Below are 20,498 nucleotides of genomic sequence, written 5' to 3' on the forward strand. Positions count from 1 at the left end.
TTCGAAAACGCCCAAAAAAGGAGTTCAACGGTAGACGCTCGCTCTAGTCGTTCCGTTTCAGAGACAGTGCTGTTACGCTTAGGACTGTGGGTAGTGTAGTTTTTTCCCCATAGGATCGCAGATAAAACACGTTTTTCATAAAACAAGGTTGACGTTTAGCTTCAATAGGAGCAGGTACTTTGGTTACACAACCACGTAGCTCGAGGTCCGTCTACCTCGGAGGGTTTAGACATCATGGTGATGGTCTAAATCCTTATGGCGAGAGACTGTTGGCCGCAAGTTCCGATTCCCTACTCCGCGTTCCAGAAGCAGGAAGTGTGACACAGGCCTATTGTTTCCATGCGGCTGACTGGTCCGAGTGAAGTCACGTGACGACATTATATTAATTAATCATGATCCCATCGTCGTGGGAAAAATACGTTAACAGCTTCAGAATTTCGATGTGGATACAGTTCTGATTAACTAAGCATCACACAAAGATCTGTACAACATAGTCCGGCATTTTGAACCCCAGTAACACAGCCGGCATGTCCTAAATCAACCAAACCCTGCATAAAATGCAGCGTTCTTATTCATTTGTTACTTTTATTCCACTTCCTCATTAAGATGCATTCACAGGCCCGTGTGGTTATTGGAATTTTAATCCTAGTTTTTAGCTGCTGTAGCTGAGTGTCACCAAATCCTCCCTTGGAGCAACCATTGCCAACAAGGCCCCCCAACAAACCCCATTACATTACTGTTATAATCTGGAACCTCTAACATGATGACAGGGGCTATTATTTGGCAGTACGAGGGTCAAAAGAGCGTTTAAAAGGATTTGCATACTAACTCTTCACAGTATTGTTGCTGCCTGAAATTGGCTCTGGATATTTTCTGGGATGCAGAAGCAGACGGGGAAGATTGCTCTTCTTGCTTATATTAACTACCAATCTTTTTGATCCTGACAGCTCCTTTCATGTTGCGTGGAAAGAGCAATTTTCCTGCCTAGATATTATCCACTGCATAGCGAGTTGACAAGTCCTCCTCAAATGGAGTGGGGGAAGTCCCCGCGCACCTCCGTGTAATCATAAGAGCTTAACTTTTAATTTCCAGCTCGTCTAAAAGTCGTAGCTTTGCCCTTTTGACTAAATTGTGAATGCACACACGTCTTTTAAGGCAAACAAAACGCCAATGTCGGCAAAATAGTTTCCAGGTGCCAACCTTGGGAAAATACTGCATGTATTGCTGAGAGTAGGAGGTCATTTTGGGAGAGATGCTCCCAGTTTCCAAACGGAGAACTACCTGCGCACAATGCAACCCAGTCAAGTCTTCAACATGTAAAACCTGGCAAAGCGTGTAATTGTTTTACTCCTCCAGCTGAGCAGATTGATAGTGTTGACAGGAAAATAGCAAACTGGAAGACACCGTCTAGATAAACAAATTAAAAACCAGGGCATCGGTGCTGAAAGGAAACGCCGAGAAAAAGGAGAAAAAAAACGGGGACAACAGCACGAAGTGCTCACTTTTGTGGCAACGCAGTGTGTGTTTCTTTTTTCCACCTCGGGTCAGGCCCGAATAGAGCCTAAAAACTCAATGAACCTTGGGATTTTGAGTTGTTTGTCGTCCAAAGGCAATATTTGTCAGTAGCTCTTCTTTACCCCGCTGTGGGGCAGCTACACTCTGAGAATGTGAAACTTATACAAACAAAAAGACAATCAAATTACTCTAAAAAATGGATCATATTCTTCTTTTTTGCAGGACCTCCAGGAAAGCGAGGAAGAAGAGGCCGCAATGGAGAACCTGGTATGTACGTGCGCGTGTGTGTGTGTGTGTGTGTGTGTGTGTGTGTGGCCAAAGATCCCTCAAATCTCAATCCACTGCTGTTACAATCATGTAAAAGTACACTGTATATCTTTGGAGGCCAAAATAGGTTATACATGTGTAATTTGTGGCCTGGTGGTTTCAGTGTTCGCTTTGATTGTGTCAGCTCCAGTCGCCATAGAAACACTAGATTTTCACGGGGCAGCTTGAGAAAGTGAGCGGGATGGCCAAACTTGTTGAAGCAGATGACTTGGTGTCTCAGTTTTTATTTGACACCCTCTTACCCTCCTGTGCTGATCCCAGACATGATGCACGTTAGTTCAGCATGAATAATAGAACGCGTTCAGGGTCACCAGTCTCCCCTCCCTCCTCCTACACCCCCTCTCCTGGGCTGACTCAACAAGGCGAGGATCTAGGAGAAGGACGTGTTGTGCAGGGACACACGCCCCAGCGAGAACATGCACTCGGCGAGGCGCTGCATCCACCCTCCGTTCACCTGACGGTGACGGCGGTAACGGGCTGTGGAGTGTGTGCAGCGTTCCAGCGTTTAGAGCGCAGCCAGCGCTTTGGAACAAAATACTGCCCTTGTAAAAAGAAATTAGAGAGACAGGACAAAGCGAGGTCCCAATTTGAAGTGAGGTCGAGTAATAAGGGAGCGGTTTGGGTTTACAGCCTGAGAAACAAACACTGTGTCTCTCAGGGGAGAAGAAAACTCCGCTGGATTTACCACCAAATCCAGCGGCTACTTTTTAAAGTCCCAGGAATCAAATCTAATCAGCTGTTATTTGCGTATCATTTTTTATCCCATTGTGTCCATTTTCCACATCTTGAGATGGGAATCAGTGTGGTGTGGCTCTCCGGAGTAATCCAGCGAATATGACTTGTAAGCCTAGGAAAATGAGCAAAAGAAGAGAATTCAAATGACAGAAAGCAGTACCAATGTTCTGGTTGGCTGCGGCTCTGAAAAGCCTCCAGCCTTTGTTAGTGCAGCATTTAACTCTCCCATAAACATCCACCATGCCAGCACATTTCAAATGGCACCGTTGTGATAAGACAGTGAGTTTCTCTCTGGTCAGCCAGAGCAAATGTGGAATATGTGAATGGCTTCCTCTTGACAAAACAATTAGAAACAAGCAAGCAATCATAACCACTTACAACGTCTGGACCGGAGAGGCATAGTGGTCTCAAAGGAAGACAAGAGGGAACAATTGGGATGACAGGCCTGACCATGCTGTATAATAGCCCAAATTACCGTACCAGACAAGGCTAAAGTACGTTGTCAAATCCGACAGGCCTGACTCACCTGCCAGAGGAGCTTTTTTAATAATGTCAGTGATGCTGTGTTCACACCAGCTTGTTATCTGCATCTTCACTGGTCTTGTGCAGCTCCTACAAAAGCATGATTGGCATTTAACTTTTTCCTATTTTAAATGTAGCCACTTTAAACGCTCTTAAAAGGATTCTGCACATTGCCATGCAATCATAGCTCATTTATTTCTGCTACATTGACTGTTTGGAAATGTTGGCAAGCATAAAGAAAGAAATATCCTTAGCAAAACTCAAAAAAAAATGATTGCACCATGCTGCATTATCGGCGCTCGGCGTCAAACGCTGTGTACCCATTCCACAGGAGAAAAACTGGAAAAAAAATATATAGAAGACATTATTTATATGACTGAAAAATGGCACCGGCATGCCACATTATGCAACGTAAGCCTCCTGCAAATCCAATTTCCCTCTTTTAAGTTCCCAACGCCGGTGGATGTTGAAGGGAAAACATATTTAATTCATGATTCGCTTTCACCAAAAAGAAGTGAGCTGCTGCAAGTTTCCCACAAATCCAGGGTGAGGGGTTTCCCAGTTTACTCACCTACTGTCCAATGGCAACGACTTGGCCGTTTAGAGAGAGAACAAATAGGAAAAAGACACACCGATATTTACCTGTGCATTAAACATGAATAGCATACTTCATTAGGATGTCTTGTTTGTTTACCGGTAACATATGGAAAGGAAAACGGGTGGCGTGACAGTTCAGGATGAAGATGTTCTTTGTGGCAGTTAAACTCTTAAAGTGTTCTGGTGGTCAAGGCTGGAAAGTGCTAGAAGTTTCCTCCCATATTCAGGGAACAATCAGCACTTTTTCCTGATGAACCTTCTTTTTCACCAAAGGAGGACTTGATGCTCAAATTGTGTCAGAAAGTGACATTAAAAGTAAGCATTTAGGGTGGATTATTTCACTTTATGGCACATTTACATTGGTTATATTTTAGCAAAGATTTTTGGTCTAACTAAGGCTATCAAATTTCAGAACTTGAAGGGTTACACCTTGTAGGGGACTATAATGTGCTTTACAGCATCATTTGTTTGATTTTTTGCGTAATTGCTAGATGAAAAGTTTTCACGTAGCCATTCGACACGGTGGGACATGTCAATAAAACACACGGCGGAGCAGGTTTATTAAAAGCTAAGTGGTCTACTGTAACTCAACGATCCATAAAACGACGCTGCAGAAGAACACACGGCTCCTTAAATGCCCCATCTGCTGGAGTGATTTGCACTTTCCCCTGGTCATGAAGAAGAACAGTTCAAGGACATAGGGCTTGTAAAGAAAAAACAATTCCCCTTTTCAGGGTTAAAGCAGCTGGGTACCTTTTTTTTTTTTTTTTTTTTTTTAATGAGAACCAAAAGACCAAAAACGATTTTTGCTGGGCTCTGAAATGAGTTGGCACACAGTCCTTTGAGCGGCAGTAATTGGGAAAAAGACGAGTGTCACCTCACAAAAACGTGGGAGGATTTTTTTAACAAGCGTGCAACCCCTTGTACTAGTGAAATTAGAGTAACTTACAAAATGTAGAATGTGATCACCAGGCCTGGTTAGCCCAACTGCATGGAAAATAGATTCTCACAATGCGGTTTTTCCTTATCATACTGTAGGTAGTAACACAGGTGGGATTTTAGTGTTTTACTGTGAATAGTCAGTGAACACATCATGGAAGAGATTAAATGTTCCTTTGCTAAATCAAGGCTTCTCAGCAAGAACCTGATTTCCCCATCTTAGTCACTTTGATAATGTGACTATAGTGGAACACTCATAATCTGAGTCGGTTTGATCGCTGATTGAAAACACACTAAGCATTTTTTCTCCCTTTTGTCTTTCAGGACCTCCTGTAAGTATGCCCGCTTCACATCTTCTCCAACTGTGATAGCCACGTGAAGGTAAAAACTCCCAAAGAGTAAAACACGACCGCCCGATGCAGTCCAGCTGATCTCCAATCGCTGTTTGAAGTCAAGAACAATTTACATGAAAGGGAAATATGATCATCAAACCACAATGTCACATTAGGGGAAATACACTTATTTGCTCTCTTGCAGAGGGTTAGTTCAGGAGACGGATACAACTCTAAAGTCCTGATCCTTAGCTTAAAGACGATCAAATCTGGCTACCAGCACCTCTAAAGTCTTGTAGTCCCAATAAGTAACCGACGACTTTGGTATACAGACACTGTTGGCAAGAGAGCGAAAAAACTAATTCCCCATAATGTTGAACAGTTCCTTTTTTAACTGGACTTAATAGGAGGCAAACAAAAAGTATGTTTTTACAATGTAAAATCTGACACATTTGCTACCAGAAATCTCTGTTGTACCAAATAGCCTGACTCCATCATTAAAACAATCTCTTCATCCTGGCCGTCACCTAATAGGGACCCTAGTTCCTGTCATTTGGGCAGTCTGGTTTGTAATTTCCTGGCTGCCAGTCTCTATCCCTGCAAGCTCCCTGCACCCGAACAGATTATCTCACCTCATTACACTGCCGGGTGATCACAGATCCACTCGCCTAAACAGATGGAAAACTTCAGAGTTCTCCCAAAGATGAAGACAAATCCATACATCCATAAGAACGGGGGATTGGGACAGTTTGCTGTATAACCCGGTCAAACGGGCACTGTATGTGCATGCGCTGTTAGAATTATTTATAGCCCAGAGGCATGTGTGATTGAATAGGTACAATAGCGTGTGCCGGCTGAGCCGTAAAAAGTTGTAAGTTAATCCTCAGAGCCTGCTCAGACAAACTCGCTCCTGGGGTTCTGGGACGTAAGTAAGTGCAGGTGGTCTCACTTCTCAGACTCTCTCGCTAGGCCGGCAACTGACAAATAAAATCATACTGTGGGATGTCTCGAGAGCTGAAGCCCATGAGGGGTTGTTTCTGAAATGTTAGCTTTGCAAGTAGATGTACGGGATTTTTTCTTTGGTACTTTGGGTGAGACGTAGTAAATTTGGTTGGAGTCCTAGTTTTACTCTACGAGAAGCAACAAGCAGAACCCCAAAGGCTGCGATTTACAGTACAGACCAAGAAAACGCAATGATCTGACAATGACTCACCCAATGGTCACCAAATCTGCTTCTGAAATGAAAAAAAGTCTTAGTTTCTTAAGAAAGGAGACTAAGTGATCTCATGTGGTTTCTCATTTGGTATGCCCACCCGGGGGATGGCAGCGCACACGTCGCTATGAATATTCAACAGCTCCCTCTTTAACTCCGGGAACACTGCGTAAATTGTACACAGCCCTCTGAGCCTAACAAACCAACCGCTGCTGAAGCCATCAAAGATCTCTGGGACTTAATCGTTACTCAGCCACCGATGAGGTCTCCTGGATAAAAAAAAAATCCTCATTTGTGGCTCGCGATCAGAGTTTAGGGTTGGAAAAGGGATTCGCTTTGTTGATTTGTTTGTTGTTAAAAAAAAAAAAAAATTTGGGTCACTTTTTCAGTGTTTTCGCTGCTTTTTTTCACGTTTTTTTATCTTTTTAATTTTGACATTTTCAGCCCATTTTTTGGGACAAAACAGAAAGAATCAACTGAAAAACTGTCAATTTGACCCGAGGACATCATGAGGGTTCAAAAAATTCTTCTCTCCTTGTCTTTCTGCGGCTCTTCAAGGGAGGTCCGTGTCAAAACATCCACCCCAACACCAACCACTGTGTGTGCACATCATTTACCACCAATCAAGCATGAAACACCGTCCCCGAGGCTGCTCTCCATTACCCACCAACACCCCCTGCCGACTGGACTTTTTTGTTGTTGAACAGACTGTATGCCACGCTAAATTAAAATGAAACAGACAGAGAAAGAAACTAGCCTGCTTTGAAATCTGGTTAGAAGGAAGGGGTTAATTATTTGATTGTGATGCTAGAAATATCAACCCTACTTCATGTTTTCAAGGAGGTAAATAAAGCTGGTTTGCGTCTCTGTCTGTATTTGACAAGTGGATTCCAACCCCCCCCCCCCCCAGCTTCACAAGCTGAGATTCCAGAGGATGATCTGTCACAACGTATGAATTATGCAGCTGTGCTACAGGGATTAGAGGCAATGTGGGGGTGAAGCAGAGGAGCACCAGCACCCTAAACTCTTCCTCCTGCATCTCTTATGCACCACAGCTCCACACCTGTGAATAAAACATAGTCCAGATGGACTTTGATCACGTTTGCCCTATGGACGTGAAGAAAGGGGACAGTTTATCTGAAGTGAGACTCTAGTTAGAGTTGAAGGACGCCATGCCGAGGCCGAGAGCGGATCTATCCGACGTGACAGTGTTCATTTGGGATCATGAGGGCAGTGGTGCCCGAGGAGGCCTACTGGCCCTGGATGTACTACTACTTTAAGAGTTTGACCTTTTTAGATGCCAGTCCTCTGCTCACGCGGTGCCCATCAGCAGCACTTGTCTGTCATTAGATGAGGAAAGGCAGCGGTGGAGCCAAGCGGGAGCTCCAATCACAGTGGTTTGAAGCAGTCAGTAGTTCCCCTTGGGGAACCTGACTGTCATTAGCTTAGCATGCTAGGACACTCAGCACAGTAAGAATGTAAAGCTCGTAGTTGTGAGAAAAAGCTAGACAGCTTTTTTGATTGAGAGGAATTTTCCTCCAACTCATAACATCAAATGATGAGTAATGTGGGGCTGCCACTATGTGGTTCTAATTGAATCAACAGAAGAAGAAGTGAAATAAATCCTTTTCCAAGTGGAACGCTGTCCCTTAGTCAACATTTCAAATCCAGGACAAGAATTTTGTGGGTCATAAATGAGCTTACGCATTCTGCAGAAAAATAAACTGGCTTTGATGTTTGGCTTTTATGGATACAATTTAGTTAAATCTGTTCAAGTGTTCCCCTTCCTCAGGAATGAGGAGACCTTCCCTCACTGAGATTGTGAAGAAGTGTCTCCTCCATGTTGGATTTGCATCCCGACACTCCTAGAACCAGTGGCACCGTCAGTTTCACTTCCCCCAGTTCACAGCGTCCCTGCTCCCACAAGAACATCCAACACATAACAAAAAGCGTGCGCACACACTCACACACACACACACACACACACACATTAAAGTCATTTTATGCCGGCTAATTGTGATACACTGTGGATATGGGAACCAGATGCCATTCCCAAGTCAGTTTTCCAGTGCGGTTTTCCTATCCCTGCCTAACCTCTGCGTCCAGATTCCCCCGACGAGCACCAGCCACTTGTGGTCGTCCGTCCCTGCCCATTCTGCTCTGATTACTCCCATCCCTGTCCTCCATTAGTTTCCTGAAACTGCAAAAAAAGTTCCCCCCAGGGCCCATGGTAATATGATTGAGGGTTCCCATGCAGAACTAACAGATGGAGGTGTACATGTAGACATGTTTTTACTGGATGTCTTTCACTCGTTTACAGATTTTTTGCATGTTTGACATTGAGTAGATTTCACTTCCAATGATGCCCACAGTCGGCCTTTAACTTCAAATGGTTAAATGTGCATTTTGCAGTGGCCTTCCCACAATTTCACTATTTCCACCCTTGCATTTGTCCAATTGATAATATTTGCGTTTCCAGATGGGATGTTTCAACTGTCCCGGGTAAAGAGGTTATTGGAAATATTGTGAGAGAATGAATGCTAAATTATTTTCCTTCCCCAGTGCAAAAACACATCACTGCTGTTAGATTGAAATCTTTAATCGAAGAGCTCAGCACTTTTGGAAAACACTCAGGCATACAGTATGTCCCAAAATGTCAATTATTCCTGTGAATCAGCCAGGTCCGACTTAATCCAGACTGCTGTGGGATCTAGAACTTCATATTAGAATTTGAGGCAAACGTGATGCATCGCTTTCCTGTGTGAAGTGCGTAAGTCAGGGTTTAGTCCTTTCAAAGCCTTCACTCTGCCCCCCTTCCCCTTTTTTGTGGGGAGCAGCCCTCCTCACCTGCCCCCCTCCCGACTTCAGTCCCTGCCAACACTTGGTGCCTGGAGGATTGCTTTGCAAAACTTCCTGTGTACACACGTTTATTCATATTGTGTAGCTGTGTGAGAAAACCGTACACCCGTAAAGGAGCGGTTGTAAAAGCGGTAGTTGTTGGCCTGTGCTCTCAGCGATGCCAGCGCTCCGGGGTGAGATGATTGGATCCATGTGGCCCGCAGTTTGGGCTACAGCAACTGCTGCCAGCCCCGTTGGCCCCGGATCCACAACGCGGATGCGAGCTCCGTTTGATGGATTGACGTTCTGGACCTCAATACATTTAACAGGTCACTATGATGAAAACTAATACAGCCGAGTCCAGACAGAGGTTACACGCAGATCCACTGGCCCTGATTTTTTTTGCATCTAGTGGATTAGGTAGATTGCTTCACAAGATTGCACCAGAAGCTTGCAGCCAAACCCACGAGAATTACTCCCCCCATGTCGACAACAGCGAAAGCTATGGACGCGAGCCAGGCCCTCGCCTCGCGCCGCACAGTCAGCCGAGCACTGGCAAGCTTTCATGCATCATGTTTTAGTAAATCATAGAAGAGCAGGAATGTAAAGATAGGATGTTCAGGGTCTTCGCTGCGTGAGATGTTGGGAAATTAGGTTGGTATGAACTCGAGAGGGGGGAAGAAACTCCCGTTGTTGAGAACAGGCCTGTTTTCAATGTGATCACATCATATAAAAAACCCAATGTGGCATTGAATCGGATGTCAAAGTCAGCTCCATACATGACAGCTGATCAGCCCTGGAGGCTGAAAATATAAACCGTATCAGCAACAAAGGTCAGTCCTGAGCTGATAATCTGTTTGTGGTGTTTTTCTGGTAACCAAACAGAATTATATTTTATTATATCTTTATCTCATTAACAGGCTACTACCCTTTATCACGTGCCCATTGTTCCATACTTAGGTCACGGGGTGAGATAACTCATCCAACCTGCACGGGCTAACACAAAAGAACCCTAAATAGACATTTAGGCACTCTATTGATCCGAAATGAGAAGCAGCAGAGGCATCTTAGGAGGACTTACATAATTTAGCATAGCATATGAAACTACAGAAACCAGATCATCCCTTCTACAGCAGGAATTGGGTTTGAAGGTGTCACACGTCAAAATATATAAAGTATAGGGAGCTAAATTCAGGATGGAATGCGTCTAATTGCTTTACAATCGAAGACAGAGCAACACAGGAAGACCCAGTTGTGCAATATTTTCACATCCTGATAATCAGCCCTGCAGCAGCCTCACATGAAATGGACCTTGGTGCCAGGATCACTTTATTAAACATCATTGACTCTTTCCTTCTAATGTGAAGTGAAGTTTCTTCCAATGTCAGATTTGAATGGCAATGTTCATGTTGCTCGTGGGTTTGGCCCCAGTTGCCTTTGCCTTTTTATATTTCCCTGCAGACCTTCCCATATTTCTCCTCCCACTCAGTTTTAAAGGTGGCAGAGGGTTTCCTCTTCGTTTTTTCTCCATACCAACAGCTCATGCAGGCCATTGCAGGAGACAGTGGTCACGGTTTGGCTTAAAATCAGAGGCTTAACATGTATATGGATAGAAAGAAGCTTAAACCTGATCCAGTGGTCCACCATAACTCGACAATATGCACACAGGATGTTCTGTTAAAAATCATCTCATGATGGAAGCCTGACATAAGTTTGCCCAGCCTTAAGCAGCAGAAGATGTGAGGCTTAACATCAATGTGATAAGTGTCATTTTCAATAAGTGGATAGTGCTTCAGCTATGAGGCAACTGCATTCCCTTCATCACCACACTTATGACAGACATGTTTAGTAGTCACTTACAGGGACTTATCTTTTAAGAGGTCTTCTGGAAAGAATTGTTCCCGCCCCTACAAAGTATTTTTCTGTCAATTTAGCTGCTATATAGAAATCTGTTAAACGACTAGTTTGACATTTTAGGAAATAGGCTTATTTGTTTTCTTGCTAAGCATTACATGAGAAGATTGATGCCACTCTTAGTTTAGCTTAGCATAATGACTGGAAACAGGGGGACGAGCTAGACCGGCTCTGTCCTAAGGTCCAACAAGGAACTCTAAAGCTCACCGATCCCAGCGGATCTGATTCGTTTAATTTGTATAAAACCAAAGTGTAATAACAGCAGGTTTTACAGGGGGTGACGGGCTAGAATATTTCTAGAGCTGTTGCAGTAACGTCCGGTGAGTCTCCTACCTTACAGATATGAACCAATCTTCCAACTTTTGGCAGGAACATGAATTGTATTCCCCAAAATATCTAACTGTTCCTTTGCAGTTTTTTGAGATGTGCATGTGGCCATTCAAGAATCAAGTGTAATCTGGATTGAAGGCACTATAGAGGGTGAGTCCTGTTCAACAAAGTGAAAAGGTTTGATGAAACGGAGGCGGCCCGATGAGCCTTGGATCACCAGCTGGAGGGCTGCCACAGCAGTAGCTGTAAAAAGACGTAAAAAGCATAAACAGGTGCTGATTGGAAACCTTCTAAGGGGCGGACTGAAACCACAAAGCTGCAGAGATGGCTTGACAAGAGACACCCGCTGCAGTTCTACTGTAGTACAGTTCGCTCCTTTTGAAACAGTCTTTGCAGGGAGCTGTTTAATAGTCTCCATAAAAGACCCTCACTGTACGGGCTTAATCCTTCTGGAAAAGCTCCAGTGGTTGCTGTCTGTGCAAGTGATGTGCAAATGATGGGTAGTATAATGAGCAGGTGCGGACTGTGCAGCAAAATCATTTCCACATGCTCTAGGACCAGATGGAAGAGCTACATGAACGAGCGCTTTGTGCCGGAGTATAAATCTCCCAAGAAATGCCGAGTGCAGTTACCAAGTGATTGGATTTGATTGGTGCAGTTTAAGCATGATAGGGTCATCAAAACATACATATCAGTAGTGATATTAAGCTCAAATTTGTGATAGCAGTACTTAGTTGTATAGGGGTGTATGTCTGCAGTTGCTAAGTAATGGATAAATGCATGGAGAGTTTATAGTTATGGACAAACAGAGTAAATTGTTAGCTGCTAGTAATGTTTAAAATAAATGACATTGCTAGGGAGGAGGTACTTTTTATTTTTGGGAGAATAAACTGTAGTATCGAACAGTTTTGGGAACCACTGACTTAGTTAATCAATCCCATTTGCCTGCGCTATCTACTGTACAAATCATCTAACACCTGGGACCCATTTTCCTTATTTATCCCCTCACAAACAAAATATAGACGTGATTTCTTTTGGCCCATTATGGAGGTTCAGCGTGGATCTGATCAAGTTTCCCAATGTTGATGTACTTGTCAGGAACCAATCTGGATTCATTGAAATGCTAAATCATATAAAGCTGAGTTTTCATTTCTTTCCACAAAGTCACGGTGCCCAGTCATTTAGCCTTTGCGGTACCAACTATTTGTCCTTCTCAGTGCCAGTGCGTTAAGCAGGCTTGTGCAAAAAGCTGCAGCGGGAATGCATTTCTTTTGTTGCAGCCACTCATATGTTTGCAGTAACAGCTTGTCATTCGCCTTCAATTGTCCACGGGCAATTTTCCTCCACAACAAAAAGCCTGCACTGATTTTATTTAGTCATGTTTAGCTGCCTTCCATTTTCACGAACATGCTGGAAACTTATTAACCTCTCTGGAATGCATCTAGATCCTTATAAAAGTAAAATTCACATTTGATTCCAACATGGTGCGTCTGTTATATTGCCCCCATGGGAACCGCAATGGGAAACAATGTTTTCGTAATGGTGCATTTTGTGTTTACATGTGTGTTGTGGCCCAACAAGTACGCAGCAGGACCACCTCCTTCCATGTGTATACGTTGTAGCTTCATTTCCCATCAGGATTTGTCCGGGCTTGTTGAAACACAGTTGCCTCATATTTGAATAAACGGGGACGATGCGCTGTACAGGTTCATGACCTCATGACCAAGGCAAACTGGGCCCAGTGCAGATCCAGATACATGCACTGCTATTCATACGCAAAAAGCTATGGATTAGAAATATACCCCATGGCAGTGAGCAGGCAACAACTCACTTTCCTTACAGCAGTGTGGTAGAACTTGGCTTAGAAAACCTGCTGGACTACCTCTGGAGCATTTCAGGTTTAGACCGTGCTTTTGTGTTCCAGTGTCTGTGTCTGCAAACCTGCTATTCTGGGTCCCTGGAGGCTGTTCAGGACCAAATACAGGTCTCATGCTAATGCTATCAATCTATGGATTAGTGTCAGCGTATATTTCTCTGTGTGTCTGATATCTTTGGGAGCAAACCATGTTGGACCGGTACTGGCCTGGCAAAGCTAGCCCAGTAGAGCTATTACCGTGTTGGTGACAGCTGAACAACTTGTTCTTTTCACCTAAAGACGTGTGACACTTTTTGGCAGTTACCAAATCAGTGATTAGAAGAGATGCACAGTTTCTCAAACCTTGGAAGTGATTGTAAAAGATTCCGACCTGATTTCATCCAACTTATTTTCTACCAGGGAAAAAAGTACTTTGAGCTTACAAATATGTGTGACAGCTCTTCATGTGAAACCCAGATTAGCATCAGTATACATAGCACAGCGATCCTTCTCAGGAACTTTGTTGCTAAGCGGGCGGGCGGTCAGTGACATTGATCTAATTGAGCTGACTTTTTTCCAAAAGTGCGACCTCAGGGGAAGAAAGAGATCCCAGCATGCTGTGCTCCATCCTTCAACATAAATGTTCCAAATTTGTGTTTTTTAGCACAACCTCATCAAGCACCAATAAATGAAAGCACACATCATAATCAAATCCTCTAATGATTTTTTTACAGGGCCCACCCAGGAGCTCCTGCTTGTTGATTGACAGAAGTTGGATGCCTCAGAAGAAAAGGAAAAAAAAGAAGTGTTCCACACGTTTTTACAATGCGCTTGCCAATACTTGGTTAGAGATTGCTAGATTTGATCCTCTAAGTAAACATAGACTTGATTTGGGCCTGTTTTTGGCTTTAATTGAATGTTTCTTCAAGCCCTGCCGTCTACAATGCATAACCAGTCTGTGACAAGGCATTTGAATCAAATGCTAAAAGAGACGTCAAAAAGTGACGCGTGTTAGTTTCATCAAAACTCACTTTGTTGATCTTTTGATTATGCCTTCTCCCTCTTAATTCCCGAGGTTAACGCCTTGCCAAGCGGCTCTGGTTGTTGATTGGTCCCACTGGTTTTACAGTTGTTGTGTATTGGATCTTACCAAAGAGTGCCATGGCACTGCAATGATTCCAAGTAACTTAAATGGATTTTATCCTCTCTTTGTAGGGCCCTCCAGGTCCCAAGGGTGAAAAGGTAAGTCACTTTCAATTTTTTTAATTTTGAAAAATTCTGTCAAAAGTTTGGTTAAAGTATGAAAACACTCTCATATCATAATGCTAAGCTAGAGCCAGCAGCTGGTTAGCTTGGCTTAGTTTAGCATTAACAGAGGAAGCAGAGGAAAACCGCCTGGTTCTGTTCAGTGGGACAAAATGTGTCCCTCTGTCTCTGTAATAACCCATAACCGGCGGCTGGCTCCAGATTCATACATAAACATGAGAATGGTATCAATCTTCTCGTATACTTCTCAGCAAGAAATAAATACCTTTTATTTTTCCGATATGTCAACTAACCCATGAAGAAAGGTGACATTTTACTCTTTAATAGCCAATCCATCATACATTCTTGCGGGTGAAGACAATTAAGTACTTATTTGTTTTTGCTCTTCTTACTGTTAATTTCTCCATAAAGAGTGTCGTTTTGCATTTGCGGCACTCATTTGGAATATTTCAATTCTCCCGTTGTTCACAAAGCCACAGCACTGAACATTAATGACTGAAAGCCGGAGCCCAAGTCAGAGCCCTGAAACGCCTCGCTGAGCGCTCCTCCATAAAAAAGCAGCGGAGCGTGCAAAATAACCGCTCTGTCTCTTTAAAAGTCTGCAGGACTCTGGGACAAATGTGTCCCTGTGACTTTGCTTTAAAAGACTAAAATAACATCCCACGGTTCACAGCGAAGTTACTAAAGGGCCTTTAGTCCCTCATCATTGAAACAAATAAGCGCATACTTATAAAATGCTACTAGGAAAGATCTGTTCTGTTTTACAGGCCATCATTAAATAGATGCAGTATTTATTCATACTTTGTATGAAGTGATCAACTTGGACATAACCCGTTATATTTAAAGGATTATGGCGCTGTAAAATACAGGACATAAAATGAAATGGCGTGAGAGTGCTAACCAGAGCTAAAGTTAAACACAGAAAAAACAGTTCCCAGTTGTCATCTGCATCACTCGTTGGTGACAGATGATTTCAAATGATGTAATAAATCAACTGTGAGATCTCTTATTTGGTGCTCCTCAAAGTAGGAACTGGAACCCATAAGCTTTGGCTTACAAAACCAGGTATAGATGGCTGTCGAGCGTCCGTGATGAACCTCGTGAATGACCCGGTCTCGCTGATTAGACGCCACGTCTCTCATGTCAACCCAATGGTAACTCGGCCAACAGGAGTGTGGAGTGCAGATCAGATCTGATTCCAGACAGATCACGCGTCTAATTCAGTGTCCAACATTCGGTCTTCCTTCAGTTGTTTCAAACAAAAGTTTGGCTTTTCGTTGGGTTTCGTTGTAATGTGATAAACCCGCAGTCTTCACCATGCAGGTTGGTTTTCTCCTTCAGGAACGAGCTCTGTCCACAGAGATCTACCCCCAAAGAAGGCGGATAGCCAAAGATCTCTAGGGCATAACATCTGGCCTGGCAATGCAGTTAGCATTGCTTACCCCCCCCCCCTTACCAAAACCACCAAAACCTCATCCCACTGCTCTCTTTCTTTCTCTTTCTCTCATACCCATTTCATGTCATTCCATGTTATCACAAGTGATTTAACTCTCAACCCACAACGAATGGCTCGGTTCCTTTTTCTTTATCAACGTGTTCTTGATTATGCTTCGGTGATTTCGGTGTGTGTCTCAGTTTATTATTAGCACTGTGTGGGTGTTCAGTGTGTGTTTGACCTCTTGTATTTCAAGACAAATTCCTTTTCTTGCCTTCTGCAGGGGGATCAAGGCGACCAGGGACCACGGGTATGCGGTTTACTTTTGACTTCTTGTGATTAGCTGATGAATGTGACTGAGTGTGTCTCCCCCAGCGGATTTGTGGGCAAAAAGGTTTGAGATGCATGAAATTCCTGGGATAGTGTTCTTCCCATCTGGCCAAACACAACAAGCATTTCAGCACTGCTCATTTCTGCATCGAGAATAAGCAGACAAGTGCAAGATGCAATGGGATGATAGGCTTTGTGTGATGCAAACACCTTTTCTTTTCCTCTAGTCTTCACATTGCACAGGAGTGCAAGCTCGTTACCTATCAGCTGCTCAATCTCAGCCCCAATCAAAAAGCAACTAGCTCTGTCTCTAGAATTACTCGGGATTCACTTCAATCTCTTAACCATTCTCAGCTCTGAAGTTTGACATTTCTATAGAAGTGCAGCTTCTAAATGATGATGATGGGAGTGCTTTGCCGTGCTTGACAGACTCTGAAATGAATTACCCGATCTCCGACTTGCAGCCAGCGCGCCCTCATCTTTTTCTCTAATGACGGTTAAAAAATGACTGCACGGGTTGGTTTAAAGTAGATTGCCTTAACTACGGTCACACTTTGCCCTTTGTCTGTATCTGCTGTCATCATCAAGAGCAAAAGGCACGGAGTCAAAGTTTGAATTCCCATAATTGATTTCCGTGGGGGCACGTAGAGGATATGAGAACGCAACAACACAGAGGTTTGTCTTGTCACCAGTACACCAGCCGTCTCCCGAGTGCATCTGATCCCAATTCCACGTTGAAGCCCAACCAGACGTTAGTAGTTTGCCAATTAACTTTGTCAGCTCTCCTCCAGGCCCACATCAAAGCGTGGCGTTTCTTATGATTTGGAAGTCAATACAAATGACCTTCCCTGTGAAATTTGATTAGCGTTCCAAGAATTCTACATCTTATGTTATACATGGGCACTCCTAAAAGACAGCCAGGTCCTCAGATATTGTGATTGTCTGAGTGGTTGACACTCTGTGATATCCTTGGTTAATTATTTAAGATATAAAACGTATTGTATAATCCTTGAACCGCTGCAAACAGGCCGAAAGGAAACGTCTTCGCTCTCTAGCCAAACTGGCTGGAGTGATCTATCACCTTTCCTGGGTTTGGCTCATAATTTGTCCCCTTTTAACCTAGGAAATGGAGTCATCTGTCTCTATCAGCTGAATGATTTACAATTTGGAAACAGCAGTGTGGCTGACAGAGTTGGAACAGGGACCAGCCGGGACCTATTTATCTTGCAGAGTAAATAATTAAACTGTCCACTTCAAGAAAGCATTTCATTACCTTCCAATTACAGCCGAATTGTCGTCCCTTAGCAGGTACAAATTAGCACCCAGTCGCAGTCCCGTATGAAGGACTACAGGGCCAGGAAAGCTGTCTAGGTCACTAGCAAATGATATTACCCTCTCCAGAATGTCATATTGACTTAGTAGGTTGATGTAGCGGAACAGTATTACACAGATTTCTTTAATAGATGATGGTATGAAAGGACAAGTACTCCCTGACTTGACTCATTTCATGGCCAGTATTGACTGCAAATCTAAGCAGATTTAAATTAAGAATCATTTAAATGACAGAAGATCTGTGCGTGCGTGCTTACACAACAATGTGTATGTTTTCTTGGGTCGTGTCCAAAGGCCAAGTCATAGCTCCTCTGCCTCAGAATCGCCACATGGCCCGCAAAGTTTCCTCACAGACACACACTCCCTGTGCCTGTTCCCCACATGTAGAGGTCAGCCATTTGTCGGCCCTAAAAGTCAAAGGCCACATCCACTCGCCAAAGGTTAGCCAAGCAGCAAATGACAAATTGGCCAGTTTTGACAAACAAATGTGTGGCCACTGTTGGAGCTCCGCTGGTGGGACGTAATAAACAGGAATAACTGTCTCTGTGTGTCACCATGAAAGCTGTGTGGTCCTTTTTAAAGGGATGGCACTGGCTACAGGTGGTGAATTCCTGGGTCAGCAGGAGGAAACCTTCAAACAAAACTCCCCGAGTTGGTCCAGGACTTTACTTCTCACATTGTAGGATTTGACCCATTTTGCTGTTCTCTTCCAAAATAAAGAGACCGTGATTATACAATTTCCAGGATTTGACTTTTCACTCGTTAAAAGGAAATGTTATACAGTCAACTGTTGAATTTCACTCGAGATACATTTGATGCATCACAGTGATGCCAATACTGAGGCTTTAAATGAATGTATTATTCCACTCTTAAATGTATTAAAGCCATCTGTGCAAGGAACTGGTAATCCACTTCACATATAGATATTCAGAAAATGCCTCAGCCTGTATTAGCTCGGGATGTGTTGTGCGTTTGGTGTGGTTGGGGAGGGAGATGCTGGTTCTGGCAAGTGTCCTACGACGGCTGTTGCTGATCCTCGTCATATCTGACTTTTTGTTTACTACGGTTCCATTCCTCTTGCTGCAGGCAAGTACATAGCCTCACCAAATAACCAACATCCGTTTTGGAGGAGAATAGCAAAACAATCTGTGAATGGTTAGGATTCTCTGTCAACCGCAGTGTCTTGAGAATTCTCACACAGCACAGAGGCAACGCAGGCTTAGATCCAACCCCAAACCTGGTCCAGCTTTTCTCCACGTTCTCTCATCCTTTGCAGAGAAACATTAAACTATGTTTTTAGGTTAGATAATCCTGTACACGTTCCAAACACACGCTGTCAACCTGGCTGGATTTAACCCAGGAGTGCCAGCCTGCACACGCGCCACACTACATTTTCATGCCTGGACTCTTTGTATAGCCTGATCCCCTCCCCCCCTCTGACCATAATTCTTGTTTTCTTTGTTTGTCCTCAAGATGTTCGAGGTTGTAAAAGACTTGAGAAACAGTTGCGCTTCAATCCCAATTCCACACAGCATGGCTATTGTTGCAGCGTTGCTCGGTTCTGCTGCAGGGATGATTTAAATCAGCCTGCCTGGAAAAGCCATATTCGTAATGAGCCATGCTTTTTGAATTATCTTTTTTGAAAGCCAGAGAGATGGCACCAAACTGTTTTCAAGCTTCAGAATACGGAGGACGATTGTTCTCTTGCAGGGCACGTTTGTGCAAGTCTTTGAGAAATACATTGATCTGCAGCATAAAGATAAGCAAAAGAATATGCAACCACTGTACAACCAATATTTACATGTTTTTCCATTAACTTAGCATCAAAGCTAAACTTTGACGCTTTATGCTTGCTAATCTATGACTGTGAGCGCTGTTTTCAGTCAATTCATATTCATGTGGAAGTTGATTCTGCAATATTCCCGTAAAAGACTCTTCACTATCAAAACCCTTGATTGACAGGCATGCAAGCCGAAAGATTTATATGGCTTATTATGGACAATATACCCCGAATGATTGACAGGCACTGGAACTTACTGAAGTGCATTTATTTGAGTAACATTGTAAACCATCTCCAGCAGACAATAAGTCAATGTTTCTGGATTCAGATTAAAGTTAGCCTACATCTATAAACCCATGTCTCCTCTTAACATGAAGGAGGCCTGACGCTTTCTTCTTTTATTCAGTTTTCATCATTCACTTTCACGGATGCCATCTGTCACGACCGTCGTTGACAAGGGAACTGGAAAGCATTTGATTGAGTTTCCAGTGAACATCTCGACCCCTTGATGTTTCCCCAAACTCTACGAACAACACAGCTCTTCAATGTTATAGCTCAAAATCTGTCCGATGGTAATCATCTCAGCCAGTATACTTTAAGCAAAACAACAGGAAATGGGTACTTAGCGATGAAATTTTAGCCTGCGTTCTACACTGGATGGTCGATGGTCGTTTCATGGCGGGGAGTAAAATTTGACTTTTAAATGGCGAATGTTTCAAATTCAACGTTGGTCTTGTTTAGGTCTGAATTGAAAAGTTTTACGAGAAAACCCCTCCCATGCATGTTCCGGTATTTCACATGTTATTCAGCTTGTTCCACAAATTTGTAAAAGTATTAAGGACGCTTATCTTCTTCCCCCTCTCACTGTTTATGGTCACTCAGTGTTTGAATGTCATGTGTGTGTTGTGCCATGTTCTGCTGTTTGTCCCTTTAGGGATTGCCTGGTCCCCCTACGCTGGCTGCTTTGCACAGCAATCAGATCCTGACTGTCAAGGTTTGTCGGTGGTGGTGCCGCCTAGCTGCTCAGCCCGACCCTCTCGCAACACACACTGGGAGGAAATAAATCACTTGTCGGCTGCTTTTTCCTCAAAAAAACCAAAAACATTTAATTAATCCCAGCTAGTCAATGGTTCTCCTCTTCCTTTACTGCCGCTACCAGTCCTTCCTTCTTCTGTTCCACGCTACATGCCAGGTTCCCCATTCAAAGCAAAGGTGGCCTTTTACAACCCAGCAACATG

General features: G+C 43.5%; 1 protein-coding gene across 1 annotated transcript in view; it reads left to right on the forward strand.

Annotated features, from left to right (window-relative positions):
• LOC117962232 (collagen alpha-1(XXV) chain-like) overlaps positions 1–20,498 on the forward strand; it is a 127,588-nt gene that overhangs the window by 74,990 nt on the left and 32,100 nt on the right. The window contains exons 3-7 of the mRNA XM_034901399.1: positions 1,738–1,782; positions 4,960–4,967; positions 14,333–14,359; positions 16,102–16,128; positions 20,195–20,254. Coding sequence (XP_034757290.1) covers positions 1,738–1,782; positions 4,960–4,967; positions 14,333–14,359; positions 16,102–16,128; positions 20,195–20,254 — 167 coding nt within the window. The remainder of the gene's footprint in view (positions 1–1,737; positions 1,783–4,959; positions 4,968–14,332; positions 14,360–16,101; positions 16,129–20,194; positions 20,255–20,498) is intronic.

This window comes from Etheostoma cragini, chromosome 19 (assembly GCF_013103735.1).
Source record: "Etheostoma cragini isolate CJK2018 chromosome 19, CSU_Ecrag_1.0, whole genome shotgun sequence".
In the NCBI taxonomy this organism is placed as follows: Eukaryota; Metazoa; Chordata; class Actinopteri; order Perciformes; family Percidae; genus Etheostoma; species Etheostoma cragini.